This window comes from Biomphalaria glabrata, chromosome 5, assembly GCF_947242115.1.
Source record: "Biomphalaria glabrata chromosome 5, xgBioGlab47.1, whole genome shotgun sequence".
NCBI classification, from domain to species: Eukaryota; Metazoa; Mollusca; class Gastropoda; family Planorbidae; genus Biomphalaria; species Biomphalaria glabrata.
The window spans coordinates 28,301,980-28,320,412 of record NC_074715.1 but is presented as its reverse complement, the minus strand read 5'-3'; the positions used below and the strand labels follow the sequence as shown (position 1 = coordinate 28,320,412).

Sequence of the window (18,433 nt, the reverse complement as noted above, 5' to 3'; positions counted from 1 at the left end):
GAAAGAACCAGAGAGGAAAGTGTACAAGAAATTGAGCAAAAAGAGATCCTAGGTAAAACTATGTGTTGATGTTTTAATTTTAATCTTTTTAGAAGTCATTAAACAAACTAAATTTAAAACTAGATCATTAATTTACTTTCAAAATTGGTATAATAGTATTGAAACCTTGAATATGATATGTACTAGTTTTAGTAGACTGACACTGAAATATTGGTGTTATACTATTAGTTACCTTACTACATTACTAACTAGGCAAATCAAAAAATAGTAATATGGCCTACAATTGCTGTTTCTATGCAAAATGTTTATCCTATAAAGAAAAATACTATGGAGACACAACCAAAAGGAAGACAAACCTTAAGCATTAAAAAAAAAAACAACAACAACAACAAGCAGTTGTAATGTTATAGATTTATTTGACAGAAATGACAGCCATTCTAAACCAACATGTATACAACAGTCATATACAGAGAAATGATCAAGTACTTTTGCCCCAGACTTTTTATAAACTCTTTGTTTCAAAAATTGACTTGAACCTAAATTTTAAAAGTTGTAGAGGTAGAAATTAAAATACTAAAGGCCTGAAGAGGGAAACAAAACACTACTTTGTATACCATAGAGTGGGTATTATCAAGCACAGAATGAATTTTAGAATTTTAAAAATGTAAACTTTTTTTCTCTTAGCACTATGATTCCCCCCCCCCCCCCCCCCTAAAATATTTACCTGTTGAAGTTAATTACCACAGTAATATAATTATCATTTAAAAAAGTGATGCTTCAATTTAAATGACACTGTCAGAATTAAGAACTCAAAAGGTTTAAAAACTTAAAGCACTGTGTTGAATAAATGATTAATAGACTATCAATGGGATTTAAAATGCTTACCAAAGTGTATTGCCTAACTAGTGAAATAGAACGAGGAGGTTATACTGTATCAAAGTAAAAACTTCAAAGAAAAAAAAAAACATAATTATAATGCCAAGGTCATTCATCAATCATCGGTATACTCAAAAGCCTCTGGTGGCTCAGGCTCCTCCTCTTCATCCTCTGCCTTGGGACCACCAGCTTGCACTGTCTCCACAATGTCCTCCTGTTCCTCTGGCTTGCTGTTCTTAAGCATGATGATACCACCATGAGATAAGTCTTTCACAGGGGTGTATTTGCTCGTGTCTAGTGAAATTACCTTCAGTTGGGCCTATGGAAGATAGAACAGATAAATAATTGGCAAAAATGAAGTCTTGAAGAGATAATTTATCATTAGAAGTAGCTCAATAAGTTGTCAACTAAAACTGAATAAGTCTAGGCTTCTCAGTGCAATGGACCTCATTCACCAATTGTAAACAAACAACATTTAGCCACGTAATTCTCTATCTCTTCCATACAAATTACATAATACACTATGGCTATCAAGTGACTTTTTTTTTGGGTTGTTTTATCAATATTATCATGTGGCTAAATGTTTGTTTACAATTGGTGAATGAGGTCCATTAGGAAATCCATGCTGCTTCATTTCTCTCATTCTTTTCTTTGTTGTGCATGTGCACTTTTAACGCCATCCCTTCACTGCCTTACATTTAATAAGATTATTCTATAAAATAATGTCATTACATTAGGAAATAAGAAAAAAAAAAAGAAGGGGGGGTGGAGAGGACGGAAAGAGAGTTTCCCAAGCAAAGCCACACACATGTTGGAATAAAATATTAAATTAAGGCCTTAATAAAATTGTAGACCAAGCCTTATGATAGAATTTACCTACCAAAGGTTTAGAAAGTGCTCTAAACAGCTATGATTTGTCTACCCTAAGTGTTTCACTCATCTCACAGTAGTTTAATGTCAACAGAGCCTCTGAATTTGTCATTTTCTATTTGTATACTTGCAGTGCAATGTTTGATTAGTCTTATTGTAATTCAATGATCATGAATGACAATACATTAACTGACATTGTTTCTTATTGAGCTGACTAAACTAAAAGCATTAAATGACATTTCAAACTTATATTTTTGCCCTTTACATTTCTTGGATATTCTAGAATGGTTAAGTCATAAAAAAATGTAATAAATAAAGATTACTTTTATACCATTATATCACATCTATAATGTTGATAATAACTGGACCTTAACCACACAGATGAATTATGACATCAAAATTGTCTAATAATACTATGCAATGACAGCTACAAGATTTGAATAACTTGAGAAGCTTAGTCCTTCTCTTTCAATAAATAGACCTTTTCTTGATGGGAAACAATGGATTACTATGACTACCTTCATAATTCGTGCAGGATTTGTTAATATTTCAAAATTAGGCTCTGGCTCTTTTTTCTCTGTTGAAACCTCCGTTAATAGTGACTCGGTTGAAACATCTTCTCCAGCATTTTTGTTTTTATCAGAAGAAGATGAGGCTTCCTGAAACAAAAAATGAGAAATTTTGTTTTTTAGTTTGAGGAAAAGTAACTTGATTGAAGTCAAGGTAAAAGAAATACTAATGCTCCTAAAACAGGGAGAAATGAATTGTCTTTTTTTCAAGTTTCTAATCAAACCTTTTTCTTATCCTTTTTATCTTTCACTGATGTTTCTTTCTTTGAAGATGTCGATGACTCATCAACTTCCATGGACTCAACATTTGTTTGAGAATCTTTTTTCTTCTCCAGGTCTTTTTTCTTTTGTTTAGCAGTAATTGAAAGAACTGCAGTCTCCACCTGAAGGACAGAGAGCAAAATATCTATTTAACTTTAGAGCAATCAGTTGTAGGGAACATGTGTGAATTCATTTATAAATTGACCATTTTATGTACATTTTATAAACATCACCTTTTCTTTGGCTTTGTCCTTTTTCTCTTCTAAGACGGGCGGGTAGGCATAGGTAGAAGGCTTAGCATTTGATTTGAACTCCACTTTAGGCATTTTCAGGTCAATGTTGAGTCCTATAATGCAGGCAGGCTTAAAGGCCAATGACAAAAAGTGAGTTAAAGGGTACCAGAACCAGTGCTGACAAAACACCAGCATTCCAACCACAGCTTCCATGTTGGTGTGACCAGTACGAGACAGCAGAGAAATAGTGCAATTGCGACCTCCTGCATCAATGATTCCTTGTGCCAGGATGGATCCAAACTTGGCCATCACATCTTCATGCTTGTCTCCAATGACTTTGGCATAGAGTTGTCTAAAGTGAGTGACCTTGGGACATGTTGTTTCATTTTGCTGCACTAGGATAAGTGCAGAGGAAATGAGGGCACCTTGACGTACATAATTGATAGGGTCATTGGTCATAGGCTCCAATAGCGAGATAGCATCTTTCAGGCCAGTACCAGCACAGGCAATACCTAGAGCCATAGCTGCACCAAAACGAACATGGGGATTGTAACTTTCTGACAGAAGTGACACCACACTTGGACACTGCTCTGGTGTTCTATAGAGAAGGAAGCCAAGGCATGTAACTGCAACCCTACGAACATCATCATTTACATCACTGACAGCCACATGGAGAAGTCTGCGAATGGCTTGATTGTTTCCAGTTCCACAATAGGCCATAGCCAGAGTGTACATGCCAGACCAACGAAGGATTGGATCTTTGTCCCTCATCAGGGTCTCAACCAGAGCATCAGCCTCCTCTAGACGACCATACATAGTAAGAGAAATACCAACTGCTAAGCCTCTGAGAATTTTTTCATGCTGTGTTTCCTGGGCATACTGAACCATGTCTTGAATAACCACCTGTGATTTGGTACCCAGCATAACCAAGCCCATGGCAAGCCCTGCTGCTTCTCCTGTGATGGCATCATCTTGAAACAAATTAAATTTCAGCTGCTCATATATATCCTGTCTTGCAGAGCCCATAGCAGCAAGACCCAAACCAAGACATCCTCCATGTCTAACCATATCTGTGGAAGCTTCTTTCAGTTGATTTAAAAGATAGTCTGTGATCTCCCCACCATGATTGGCATGAATAAGGCCTAAAGCATACAAGCCACCACCCTCTGAATAGGAAGATCCAGGTCCCATATCTTTAGGTAGATACTGAGACATAAGGTTGAGAGCCTCCCTTTCATGACCTTTGTGAATGACACCTAGACTAGCGGTAGCTGTGAACTTGGCCCAATTTGTAGCCCTTGACAACCATTCAAGGTTGTCCCTGAGAAACTGGTCAGAAGTTGTTCCACAGTGCATGAAAGAGTTGGCAATCACTGTTGCAGTATGGCACACTGAGTTTCTGACACCATCTTTTGTGTTTTTCAATATCAACATGTCTGTTTTGTTATTCTTAATTAAAAACTGCAGACGAAGGAATATACTAGTTTCCCCTCCAAGGATAGTGTGCAAGCGCTCAATGCGCTCCTGCTGCTTTTTTTCATCCTCACTCAGGTTGATGTTTTCCTTAGCTGGAGGCTTTGGTTCAGCATCATCTGTTTCCATAGCAACCTCTTTGTCAGCCTCACTTATAGCAGGCTTTTTGGTATTCATGGATGCTGGAGCAGTGATAGGTGCTGGGGCAGCCACTCTCAAAGCTGCCTGTACACGCTGAAGAAATTGTTGAGTGGCACTCTCATATAAATCAAAGCCTATTTGGTAGGCCATCAGTACAGAGTCTTCATTGCCTTTGGTCAACTGAACAAGAATATCTGCAACTGACTGAGCATCATCAAGAAAAATATAACACTGGCAAACATTTATATAATCTGGTGTCCCAAGGCCCATATACAGGTTGGTCAAAACTCTCAAAATTGTATTACGGAAATGGCGACTCTGAATTAAGGACATGCAAACTTTGAAAGCATATGACAGCATTCCTTGTACATCATCAGCATTCTTAATAGCTTTCTCAAAGATGTCGATCCTTCTGGTCTCTAGAGCTATGCCAACTGCTTGCTTGTACTGTCTATCATCAAGACAACGCTGAAACATTCTGTTGACAACTTCCTCTAGCTTTGGGTCAATGGCTGTCCTATCTGAGTCACTAGATATCTCAGCATTATGGACTCTAAGTTTCGTATACTGGTCAATGCATTTGGCAATGATTGTTTCAACAAACTCTGAAGTGTCATTTACATTAAAGAGTGGACCTGCTCCAAGTGCAAAATTGACAGATTCCTCATAAGCTCCAAGATGATAGTAAACTTTGGATGCCACCAGAGCAGCAAGCTCTTTTGACCTGAAAGTAGTGTCCTCATATAGTACTTCTAGTTTGCCTACATTCTCAGATATCTCAGCCCAAAAAACATCTACAATGCTGTCCAATTTGTTTAAGGCAAATGTTTTTAAATGAGGCTCTGGCTCATCTAATAAAGACATAACACCAGCTGAAAATAAAAAAATAAAAAAAACTATATAAGAACAAAAAAAAAAAAAAAAAAAGGAAAAAAAGATTGCATTTAACTTAGATTTCAACTGTCTATATATATGATGTTTCAAGTTAGACATACAAGTCACATATGAGTGCTATGAGTGGTGCATTGGTACTGTTTAGAGTAAGAAACTACATTACGAGACTTTTTTTTTTAAAGTTCATTAAAAAATTATATTGAAGCTTAAAAAAATCTATTATTGCAATAAAAGAATTCATTTTAATTTAAAAATATCAAAGCTCTTTTTAATTCAAAACACCTTATTATAGTTTTAGATCTATTTATTATAGAAATTTAGATCTAGGAAAATCTAGCATTATGGAGTCTAAAGATATATAATAGTCTAGATCAATTCTAGCTAGATTCTCTATATTCTAGATATAATATATATATTATATTATCATATATATTATATTTAATCTAGATCTAGTCTACATAAAAATCTATTTAGTCTTAATTTTAATATCAAGTCTGTCTAGATCTACATCTAGATCTATATAAAATAGATATAGATAAAACAAAATAGATCAGATATATATATATAGTAGATTCTTATACCTGAACACCGACTTACGGGAACTAGGTCAAATTTTTATTTTATTTTTTTATTTGGTGACGGTTTAACTTACAAAAAAACTGAAAGCAGATTCTTATTCTGCAACTAAAGGACTATAAAAATAGCTGTATTCCTTTGTATTACCACGCATAGTCAAGATTTTATTTTAAAATAAAGTGGGTCACTTCATGCTCCTATATTGAACGCAGTTTTTGGGCTTTCTCCTCAATTGGACAGTGAGCACCGTCATTGTACACCACTATGTAATTGCTAATAAATTATATCTGTGTTACTTAATTTTTTTTAGATTGTATTAAAAGAAGTAGATTCACTTTTGCAATATGTATTTATAGTCTATTTCCTCATATACTCTCTCTCTGTCTCTCTCTCTCTAACTCTATAATATTATAGAATATAGATCTATATAGAATATATATATATATATATATATATCGTTTATAGTTTATTATTTATATACCTATGTAATCTATGTGTAGAAACAGACAGAAATAAATCTATATAAATTATATATCGATAAATTAATTATTATAATTTAATAAATAAGATATTTTCAACTAGGCTACATTGGCTACATGTATTTCCTCTGTCTTTCTTTTAATTGCCATCCAAGGACCCTCTTCTTGTTTTCATAAGTTGGATGTTCGTTTTGTGACACATTAACACCCCCCTCCCTCCCATAGATGCTTATAATTCTTTTCATGACTCTCTCCCCCTTCCCTCCACTGCCTGTTGGATAGTTTGTGACACTACAAGCTGAGTGTATACTTCTCCTCACTGCCAGCTCATCTGGAGTGATCACCTGCAGTGGGCATGGTCTCTGGCTTCAAATTAGCAGCCCGCACTTTTTCTTTCATTCATAAATTATATATTATAGACATCTCGATCTAGGTCAAGCTTATTCATTGAAAAAATCATAGATTTATTAATCCCAATAATATTTCTTATTACAATTTTGCTGTGTCCAATGAAGGAGAATGAGCTGAATTCATTATTATTCGTTGTACACCCCCTTATTAAATTTTATTTAACAGCTAACGGTATAAATGTGATTGGAATGTCTTTCTAAAGATGTTTGGAAGCTTATTTTGATATGCCCATCAGCCTACGATCAAACAGGCTCATAATATAGCCTTCATCCCTTATATGGGTATGAATTGCCGGGGGAGGTTAAAACAACAGCTTTACATACATGGTTACCGAGAATCTAAAAAACTGCCATCTGCTTTGGAAAAACGGAACAAAATTACCGGAACTTATCTAAAATTGGACATGTGCAGTCCCGAAACGTTGATTTTTGCTCCAAACATAAAAACAAATGAATTACAAACAAAAAAAGCGACCCGTTCATTGAAGGAGAATTTGATGGGGTGTCCAAAATATAAGAAGCTACTATATATCATTTTCAATTTTATTCTAAATGTATTTAAAAATATATAATGCTTTTGATTTTTTTAAAAAAGAGATTGAGATCTAGATAAATATCTATATTTATATTATAAGCTAGTGGCTATTAAAGTTTTGAAACTTCTGGTTTTGGTTAAAATTTGCCCTATCATTTTATTTTTATCAAATGAAAGCTAACACAGTCGTTATATAAATATTTTTTTATCAAGGGTAGGATACGCATTTTCCATAAAGAGTCTATACAATTTTGTCTTTTTTCAGGAGATTTTTAATAATTTCAGGAGATTTCCATGACTATTTTGCATATTTTGCAATTTCAGATTTCAAGGAGCTCCAGAAAAAAATCAGGAGGCAGAGGGAGGCCTAAAAAAAAGTGAAATTGTATTCTTTAAAGTATAGGTAGATCTACTATAGGTCAGACATCCGTAGAGCTATAAAAATTCAATTGTAAAAATGATTGCCAGTGGGCTCAATCTGTTTACTATACTAATTACTCTAGATTTAGATCTCAAGGTCTAGAAATGACTAATTGACTAGATCTATATTCTAGATCAGTAAATCTCAACCTTATTCGGTGGTGGGCCATTTTAATTTCCGACACTCATGTTGCGGACAGATTAACAAAAAGTTAAAAAAAAAAAAGGAAATAGACAATGAACAATTTTTATTAGAAACCCATGAATCTAATCTAGTACTTACATTACATGAGTTTCATAAAGTTGTTGAATGTTATGTTCTTTAAAATTAAAAAGAGCCACTCATTCTTTATAAAACAAATGCGTTGGCTTATTATTATCACCAAACCATTTACCCTAACCTAGGGGAAGATTTTTTAATCAAACCTTTTTTTTTTAATGGAGAAAGATTTTCTCCACTTTGTGCCGACGTTACGATGGGCTGGATTGAATCACCTTGCGGGCTGGATGTGGCATGCTGGCAATATTTTGGGCATTACTGTTCTAATCTAGATCTAAATTACTCTAGGTATCTAGTCTTCTAGATCAATAAATCTGGGTATAGATCTAGAATTATAGAACATAAGACTTAAAGACCAACTGAAGAGGTTTTTTTCGAAATTGAGATAGCGATTGATTCAGACAGTAGATAGCATCAAAGTTAGTTCCTAAAATTTTGAGATTTTAGAAAAGCGTATTTATATTAGAAAAAGTAATTTGAAAGTGGAAAAAATAACGAGATTTGAAAATCAGCTGCAATGGCCGAAACCGGAAGTGACGTCTTGTAATGGACTGAGAAAATATAAATAAAAATAGACATGGCTGGATACGTTATTGATAGCGATTCAGATGATATACTTATCTAAATCTAGCTGTCAAACAATTTTAAATGATACTTATCATGGGATGCACCAAAATGCCATGAAGATAACTCTTCTACTTTTTCAAAATATATTATAGAGCAGACTATTTAATTAATATAATTATTATAGATAGATTGATAGATACTAGATTTAGATAGGACTAGACTAGACTTCTAACTTCTAGTCTAGACAGTCACTTATGACTAGATCTAGATCTAGATAGATATACTAGTAGATAATAGATTCTAGATCTACTATAAATTATAATCATAAACTATACTAGTATACTAAAAGTATAAGTCTATTATAATTTTTATTATAACAAAACTAAATGGATTGATCTATCTATCTCTAATTCTTTATTTCTAGCTAGGCCTTCTAACACTTTTACTAGTTTACTAGTCACTCACTAGAATGACTAGATCTAGTTTATATTTATAATAATAATACTTGACTTTGGCTTGTAGTAATACTAATAGAGTTTAATTACTTTAATACTTATACTAAAGACACTAGAGTAATAGTTTATAAACTAGTAGATTTAAGTAGATCTAGAGTATTCTAGAGTAATCTAGACTAGTCTCTATCTATGTTAAGTCTAAGCCCAGTCGCCAACATTTTTTAATGCTTGAATTTGTATATCTCTGTAATAGTACTAATAGTAAGACCTAGTGAGTAGTGTCCTAGCATAAAGATTATTCATAGTAAAATTCATAGATATAAATAAATATAATATATATTATATTAGTCAAGGACTAAACCTAAAGCCTAAGCTAAATCTATATAGAATATATTTATAAAAGATCTAATTCTAATATAGCCCTTTACTAGCCCTTACTATACTTATTAATAAGGCTAGACTTTAGATTTAAAAAATAATAAGTCATCATTTATATTGGTAATATTAAATGGCGGAAAACAGATTTCCTATTGAAAATGCATTTTTGTAGTTCAACATTCATTTTCTACATAAAATAGACCATCCATGTAAAATTTGATTTACTGGTGGATAGATCTATGTTTATGGAAGCTTCATTAGCAAAATGTTTTTGAAATACGTTTTTATAATGAATTTGTGCGTTTGTGAATACCGGCAAGTATGCAAAAAACAATGGACAAGATTTACTTTTGGATTTAGGTGCTCCCGTTTCAAAAGGTAAGAAACATATTTTTTCTATATTATCTATGTATAAAATACACACTTACTATTTAAAAATGGTTGCTACACGCATAAAAGAAAAAAAAAAGTGAAAGAAATGGTTTGTTTGTCCTAAATTTTGAAAAAACTAGTCCTGACATCATGTCCTATTTTTATCCATCGCCAAATACCCTGTACATTATTTTTAAAATAACATTTAAAAATGATCGATTTTAGTTTTAAAATACATCTTTTTTTATTTCAGTAATAATAATGTATTATTATTTTTATTTTTGGTTATTTAAAAAAAATATGTTTTTGTTTAAATCTCGTTTTTTTTTAACCAATCGGAATGTCTAACGCCAAAATCGAAGGTCAACCCAATTTTTTCAACGTGTGTTTTAAAAAAGTTATTCACTCAGAGAAACTCCGAGAGGCAACATATAGCAAAGGCAATAGCTGAGTTTAGATAGTACAGACAGTTTAGTTTAGAATATTAACTTCTTAGGTAATTTTTATGCTTTATTAATCAGTCCATCGGCTTTGGTCATTTGAAAGGTCACTATTTTACGCCATAGACTGTAACAACGCGTACGTATGCGAGCGAGCGCCCGGTGAGGAAAACACTCGTTTTGATATTAGATCTAATCTAGATCTAGAGACTATGATATTATTATTTCTAGACTCTAGATCTACTATATACATTTCTATTCTATAACTAGATCTATTCTAGATCTAGAACATCAAAATTTAACATTACATTAGATTTGATTAGATCTAGAGTCTAAGTCTAATTCTAGCGATACCACGATAGCCATCGCGTAATTGCGTACCGTACTGTATTTCTTCTATTAAATTGTCTATCACTGACATTTATGTTTAAAAAGTCATAATCTAGTTATTATTTTAATTTAGAATCATCTAGTAATTGCGATACTTGTGTAATCTATCTAGATCTAGTAGATCTATAATCTATAAGTAAGACTAGTGACTAGACTTAGACATCGTTACTCGCCAGTCAATCAACTAAGTCGCGAGCTTGCCGTAGGTCTACATCTACTGTAGGTTATTTCTTCTATTGTATTGACTAGATATTTTTAGATTCAGATCTAAATTAATCTAGATCTGTAAATTAAGGACCAGATTTAAACCATATTTTTAAATTAATCTAGCGAAATGCTTAGACTTAGATCGATGTCTAGATCTTGAATAATCTTGATAAATATCTAGATCCATTCTCTAGAGTTAGGGTTAGAGCGTCTTAGCGTGAAATCATTTAATATTTGACTACTTTAAAGCAATTCTTGTGTAGTCTGAAGATTAGATCTAGTTAAATCTAATAATCTGATAGACCAGATCGGTAAAATCGTGATTCTAGATCTAGATCTATATTTAAAACCTATCCCGTATTTCTTACTATTTTCTATTGAACTAATGATTACTAATGTCTACAACTACCAGAACCATGGAATGTACCAGAAACTGACAGTTTTGTTTAAAATTTAAAGTAAAAATAATTGTTAACCTTTTGATCAACTAAGTCTGGATCTAGACCTTAGATCTAATGAATTCTAATAATATGTAGTATTTGACTTGTTTGTGATGATTAGGCTAGATAGATCTAGACAATTCTAGACTCAAGGACTAGTTCTGGTGTTGGTGAATGTAGAATCTAGACATTGGAACTTAATATAAATATAAAATAAAGATCTACTTATGACCTATGGACAAAAACAAAACATATAATAAACCAAATAAATGTTGTTTTTATTTCTTTTATTTCTTTTCTCAGCAACCATTACAACAAATACAAGACAGAGATTAGTTGAAGAAAATAAACAAAAAACATCATGCACCATGCAACTCTTAATTAAGTTAAGCCTATTATTAGGCCTAGAACTAGATCTATTTATCTTTTATTTAATATTAGATCTTTTCTAGTCTGAAATTGTACATCAATCTAAAATTGTTATTAATAATATGTTAAGACATGAAGAAAAGAAAAAAAAAGTGACTTTTCATGGTAGGGTGGGCCGAAGAGGGGGCTTATTTATATTAGTTATAAATACATTTTAAAGTTGTTTGTTTGTTTTTTCAAATGTTCTATAAATATACTTTACTTTGTGACACAGTTTTATGTTAATAATATTGTGAATTTGTGAAATTCATGGAATATTGGACATATCTTCTGTGAACGGTGGATTTTTCATTATTAGGGGTAAGTGTGTTTGATCTCATTTTTTTATGTTAAATACTTGTCTGATGGTAATGAATTTACTTTTTTTAGATTCCTCTGTTCTTGTGCATTAAAATTGATACATAATATGTCAAAACTGATAATGGTTTTGTTATTCATGGTGATGATAAAGTATAATTTACAACCGAATTTTTAACGTAGGTGGTGGGGTCTGATGAGGCTCAATTAATAGGCATAAATGTTTTAAGAAACTAGTTTTTATTGTTTTTTTCAAATGTTCTATAAATATACTTTACTTTGTGACACATTTTTCTGTTAATATTACTATGAATTTGTGAAATTTATGGATTATTGGACATACCTTCTGTGAATGATGGATTTGTCATTATAAGGGGTAAGTGTGTTTGACCTTATATTTTCATTGGAAATAATTGTCTGCTGCTTCTGATTTTATTTTTTTTGAATTCCTCTATTCTTGGGCATCAAAAATGATATATAATATGTCAATAAAAGACAATTTGAAATTGGTCAAAAAATTGGTCCCAAAAGTAGAATGTTGAGAGCTCAATCTGTTTTCCGCCAAATACAGATCTATACTAAACACATGTGACTTGTCTTAAACTTAAACAGGGCCAGTCCTAACGATTGCGGGGCCTTATGTGAAACTGATTGCGCAGGGCCTAGTCTGGGTGGGAATAAGGATAATAAGTGGAAATTAAGCTTTGTATTTTTAAAAAATTTGACTTTGAATTTTATTCAATCTTTTCTAAGTACAAGATTACGATCAAATTAACTTTACTTTACGAATTTTGCAACCTATGGCACATTAATATGCCAGTCACTATTAAATTAAATAAAGTATAATATGGAAACTTCCGATTAAAGTGAAAATTGGCCTGATTATTACATTTTATTACATGAAAGCTGACAATGCCTTTTATCGCGCGTAGGATTAGCATTTTCCGGAATGAATGACACCCACAATTGACAATTTTGTCTATTTTTCAGGAGATTTTTATGACCTTTCATGAGATTTCCAGGTTTTATATATACCGGTATATATATATATTGAAATTTAACAATTACACCTAGAATTAGCGTGGGGCCTATGAAAGTGCAGGGTCCACTGCGACCGCATAGGTTGCAGTGGCTTAAGACCGGCCCTGGTCTGAAATATATTAGATTGCCTAGACCTAGAGTAGAGTAATTTATTATTATTAAGAACAATAAGAGTTAGATGTTAATGTTAGATCAGATAATCAGTATAACATATAATATATATATATATAACCACTAGTTCTATATATATGTGTATACAAAGTATACATAATTAAGTATAAATGTTAATAAACAAATTTTTTAAAATCTATTTTACAGAAAACATGTGGCATACAGACAAGTTTACTAGATGGATCTTTCATAATTTTGGAAATACAAGAAGAGTTAATATTCCCTGTTTCTATTGTGAAACAAATCACAGAAACATTCTACAATTTTATTTTATGTATAATAAATACCAATAAATGTAAATAAAAAATCACATTTTAATAGAGTTCTTCATTATACACACAACATTATTTTAGTATGTTCCTTTTCACTTGCTAGGTTTAGACAAAGCTTTGAATCAGGATTTAATATTATTATGTCATAGCCCAAAACTCCAGCAGGATGTTAGTTAATGGCAGTGGTCAATGTTTGAACCTGAGACCACAGAGAAAACAGTTCGGAGCGCAAACCAAACAACTTTCTGCGTTTCGAAACGTATTCAAATTTTGATCATTTCTATGTTATTGCAGATTTGAATGTCCATTGCAATGATGACTTGATCTGTAAAGGGGTTACATTTAAAAAAAATAAGAGTTGGATCTCATTCTTCGAATGATGCTATTTATTAGAAATTGCAAGGTGGAATAGATATTAGAGGCCAAAAGAAAATCCACTGCCGAGGGAAGACGTAGACGTCGTAAAGAACATTTAAATTGACCACCAGCTAGGGCTGCATAGCCATGGAAAATACTGCATTCCTCGTTAATCTTTCGACTTGACTGCCAGCCTTATTTATTTAACACTTTAAATTATGAATAGCTCTGCATTTTTTAATAACAATAATATATATATATATATATATATATATATATATATATATATATATATATATATATATATATTCAGATATATTCAGTGATTAACTGGCAATAATTGGGTTACTAAAATTTAATAAAATGAGTTGCATAACTACAACAACAATAGCCTATATGCATTACTGAATATTATATTGATACTACAATTTATTTTTCACTTCCCAGAGAAAAGAAAAAAACAACAACTCCTTTTCCAGTTGGATAATATCTTCTATTTATAGTCTAAACACAATTTAAAAGTTTGTTACAGTTACAGATTAACTTGCTAACTTAACTATCTAATGATTCTATTCGTGAGATATATGAAAATTCAATTTTTACATATAGATTTATAGAACTATTTAAGTAAGAGTGTAACAAAATCCATATTTCGTATATTAATAATAATATAGAATTGGTAGATCTAGGTCTAATTTTTGCCTTATAGTTTATAGATGTAGTTTTTAGAAATTTAGATCTAGTAGATCTAAATCAGAATACCTTTAACTTTTAAGTCTAGGTTAAGGTTAAAGCTATTTGCTAGTGTTGTAGGAGGTTGTGACTCTAGATTCAAACAAAATATAATCGTGTACTACAATAACTACATTGAATGAGCTCAACATTGTAATTAATGTTGTTTTTTCCCCATATTTGGCCTATTTAGGGACGACTATAGGTTAATAATCACTATTAAGTGTATAGATAGAGTATATAATTTTAAACTTTGTTTTTCTAGATCTAGGCCCAGCACCTCGATCGGATCAGTCTAGATAGATTTAGGGACGACTATAGGTTAAACTTTTTTAGATTAACTGTCATTTTAGCTCTCGTGTTTTTGTTTGTAATGTTGTTACAGCGCCTTGAGCCTACATTTTCTTTGTTAACAGCGCTTTATAAATAAAATTATTATTATTATTATTATAGATTTATATAGATAGGTCTAATCTCTAAATATCCAATACTACTATTACTAGATCTAGACTTCATCTAATTAAATGTAGGTCTACTTCATACACCATTAATGATCTGAGAAAAGAAGATCTAGCTCTTGATCAAAAGCAGTAGATGTAGTCCAATGTAGAACTAGAATAAGCCTGAAGCAGTAACATAAGCCATAAATTGCGTAACTTGACTAAAACGAAACATGTGAACTGAGGCGCGCGGTACTGCGTGTGCTGAAACGCTGTTCGCTTGACTAGATCAAGAATAAGCCGACAAACAGTAGATCTAACATGCAAAGCCATAAATTGCGTGATTTGACCTAATTTCCCCAACTCTAACATCCACAGTCCACATTTTATAAATTGGTGTGTTTTAGTCGCCTTTGTTTTCAGAAACTAGCATTCCTGTAAAAAGGAATAGGGAAATACGCTAAGCCATAAACTGAAAAATTTGACCTAATTTCCCTTAAACTACGTCATCGACCTTGGTTGTCTGGGAAATACTGATCTCGAATGGCTTCGAGATTGTGAAATTTAATAGTCACTAAAACGCACATTAAATTGCTTATATCTAAATAATTACAAAGAATATATGTCTAATATTTCGTATATATGTTTCTTTAAGCATTATGAAACTAAAAAAAAGTATTACACCGGTTTCCGCATCTGACCCCAAAACCTCTTCAGTTGGTCTTTAAGATCTAGAATTTAGATGTATTACGAATATATAGAATAGATCATCACTAGTACTAAATCTAGATTTAGATGATAGGTAATTAGGTCTACTCTTACTCTTTACTCTTACGAGTCTAGGACTAGGCTTTAGAATCTATAGTTAGACCTAGAATCTATAAATCTATATTATTAATCTAGAATCTAGATCTAGACTATTCTAGACTAATTACTCAGTGAGTGGGCTAGACAAGCGGGGGGTCACGCAATTTTTTAAAAATTTGGGTCAACTATACCTAGGTAGGCTACAGTACACAGTATAGGTAAAACTAGTATCTAATGGCCTTGTTGTGGCATCCGTTATAAACAGAGAAGGAAGCAACCGAGAGTGGGAAAAGTAACACTGACCTGTTTGTCTTTAGTTAATGTAAAAAGAAATTGATATTAAAAAAATAAAACTAAAGATAATAAAAACATATATTTCTAAAATACAATAACTATGAGGTGTTCGTTAGCACACAGACAGTGTTCACTAAGTTACAAAACGGGGGAAGGTGTTCGTTAATGTCAGCGCTGGACCTCTTTGACATCATATTTTATTGTAACTAAGCGTAGCGTAACAAAACAACTTATTTGTTTTTATTGACAAATGGATGACGAGTTTATAGATCTAGATGTTTGCAGCTTTTTCCAAGGACTAACCATTACGGAGCTATAAAAATTTAAACGTAAAAATTGCAGGGGCTGGGCTTAACATGTTCGTTAGACGGAAATGACTATAAATCTAGATCTAGTAGAATCTAGTTATATTCTAGTAGACTCTAGTCTAGAAACTATTGGCTATACCACTAGAATGTGACTAGATCTAAATAAATATAAATAAGAGCTCCACTATATTAATAATTACTTTAGAGATCTATGTGACTGTCTAGTCTAGAATTTATGTCTAGATATAGAATCTAGATGAACTAGATCTATTAGTATTATAATTTAATTTTAAGTATAACTTATTAAATAACCCACCCTCACCCAACCAAGTAAGTAAGCTGACCCAACCATGGGATGATGGAGTCTTGGGGAACAGTCGAACTGTTACAATTAATAGATCTATATGAGTCAATATGACAATGACTGTGAATAGTGTAAATGATTGATGAATTTCAATGATGAATTTTGAATCAATTGAATGTGATAAACACCGGCTTGGCCTTGCTTTATCATCAAGTTTATGATCATTTATGCTTAGCATTGATTATTGATGATATCTATATATAGTAAATAATAGATCTAGATATCATATGAACTGGTTGGGCTAGCAAAGATCTATTGGTATACCTGCTGATGTTATAGATAAAGCAGTCATTTTAAAACTGAAGTAGATCTAGATCTTCTAGATTGTAGGTCAATGTTTATGTTTAATACGAAGTATTTGATTGCTAACAAAAATGATAAAGCATTTCAGCGTTAAGAACTTCCGTTGCATGACAATTAAAAACAGAACATACAGAAAATCGACGGCACAAATCCTAAATACGTTGAATATTTGTAGCAACAAAAGTTTATTCTCGGTTGAGCTTAGGTTTAAAAAAAAAAAAAAAAAGCAAAATACAAAAAAAAAAAAAAAAAATACTATTTAAAAAAAAACAACAACAATACTTTTTTTTTGTAAGCATTTATATTACAATAAATTCTTTTTGTATTTGTGGGGACATGTACGTATTCGGTCTCTCGGGAATGGATCGTTATTTTACTCAAGGATATTTATTTGATTTTGTACTGCCAATTCTTCAACTCGTCCGGATGCCCACGGAGTGCCAGATTCTGCTTTATTAGAAAGCGCATGATGTCCAAGATTCCCCACAGATAATCTCTCCACATTTTCCCCTCTTGCTTGAGCCTTGCTGTCATTATTGTTGCCTAGTCACAGACAAACTTCAAGTTCTCTCCAAGCAAGCGATGTGTGGCTGAGAGGCTAAAACCGCTTGACTTCGTCTTGGCCACCTTACAAGGGGGCTAGAGATCGAATTCCGACTCTAGCAGGATGTGTTTGCTGAGCGGTTGGAAAACCTTCTCCCAGATACCCCCTCCCCCCACTGGTCCACTAAAGAGATTGGACCATTACTTTTTTTGTCCATAACCAGTGCCTTGAACAATAAAGTAACAACATGTAAGGCCTTCAAAAAAAAAAAAAAGTGCAAAAGTGCGTTTCCTTCAGAGATTTAAACAAATCTGGTAAAATTTGATTCAAGCTGATTTACAGCTTACATGTAATTTAAGAAAGAATTATATAGTTTATAACAAATTACCAAAACAAATAAATGTGTTTGTTTTTGCAAATGTAATTACGATGTGTAGTTTTACTGAGAAAGTTTGTCCTCAGTTTGATGCCCCCAGAAGACCCCCACCACATGCTCTTGCGGCCCGCACCACCCGCGCATTGCTAGCTACGCCACTGCAATGAATGCTAAGTACAATGATGTAAAGATGTGAAATATTTAAAATTTAAACTATTATAGTCAACTTCTTTTTTTTTTAAATGTTCCCATGTGGGCCTCTATTAGCCATGTAGCCTACCCATTGGACCCTTTGCACAATTTTGATGCTATCCCACTGAACCCATATGATGGGCGAGAAAATTATAAGATTGTACCATCTAATAATCCGCATGTTTTAGATCTAGTAGAGTAATTTTCATCTGTAGTAGTCAACGTCTCCAGAGTTTCTAT

General features: G+C 32.5%; 1 protein-coding gene across 1 annotated transcript; it reads right to left on the bottom strand.

The window, feature by feature from the left end:
- Positions 1–396: 396 nt before the first annotated feature.
- LOC106065111 (26S proteasome non-ATPase regulatory subunit 1-like) lies at positions 397–17,202 on the bottom strand. The gene is made up of 5 exons (XM_013223875.2): positions 17,043–17,202; positions 2,810–5,295; positions 2,540–2,698; positions 2,265–2,405; positions 397–1,195 (listed from the first exon to the last, which is right to left on the bottom strand). The coding sequence occupies exons 1-5, from the start codon at positions 17,068–17,070 to the stop codon at positions 992–994; spliced, it is 3,018 nt and encodes a 1,005-aa protein (XP_013079329.2). The 5' UTR covers positions 17,071–17,202; the 3' UTR covers positions 397–991.
- Between the last annotated feature and the right edge of the window lie 1,231 nt (positions 17,203–18,433).

What these genes read in the sequence shown, in the direction of transcription:
- LOC106065111 (XM_013223875.2), bottom strand. Translation starts at nt 17,070, where the DNA reads ATGACTGCTTTATCTATAACATCAGCAG. An exon ending in TTTATCTATAACATCAGCAG is followed by an intron (nt 5,296 to 17,042) that starts GTATACCAATAG and finishes TTTTATTTTCAG; the next exon opens with CTGGTGTTATGTCTTTATTA. An exon ending in ATCCTGCACGAATTATGAAG is followed by an intron (nt 1,196 to 2,264) that starts GTAGTCATAGTA and finishes TATCTTCCATAG; the next exon opens with GCCCAACTGAAGGTAATTTC.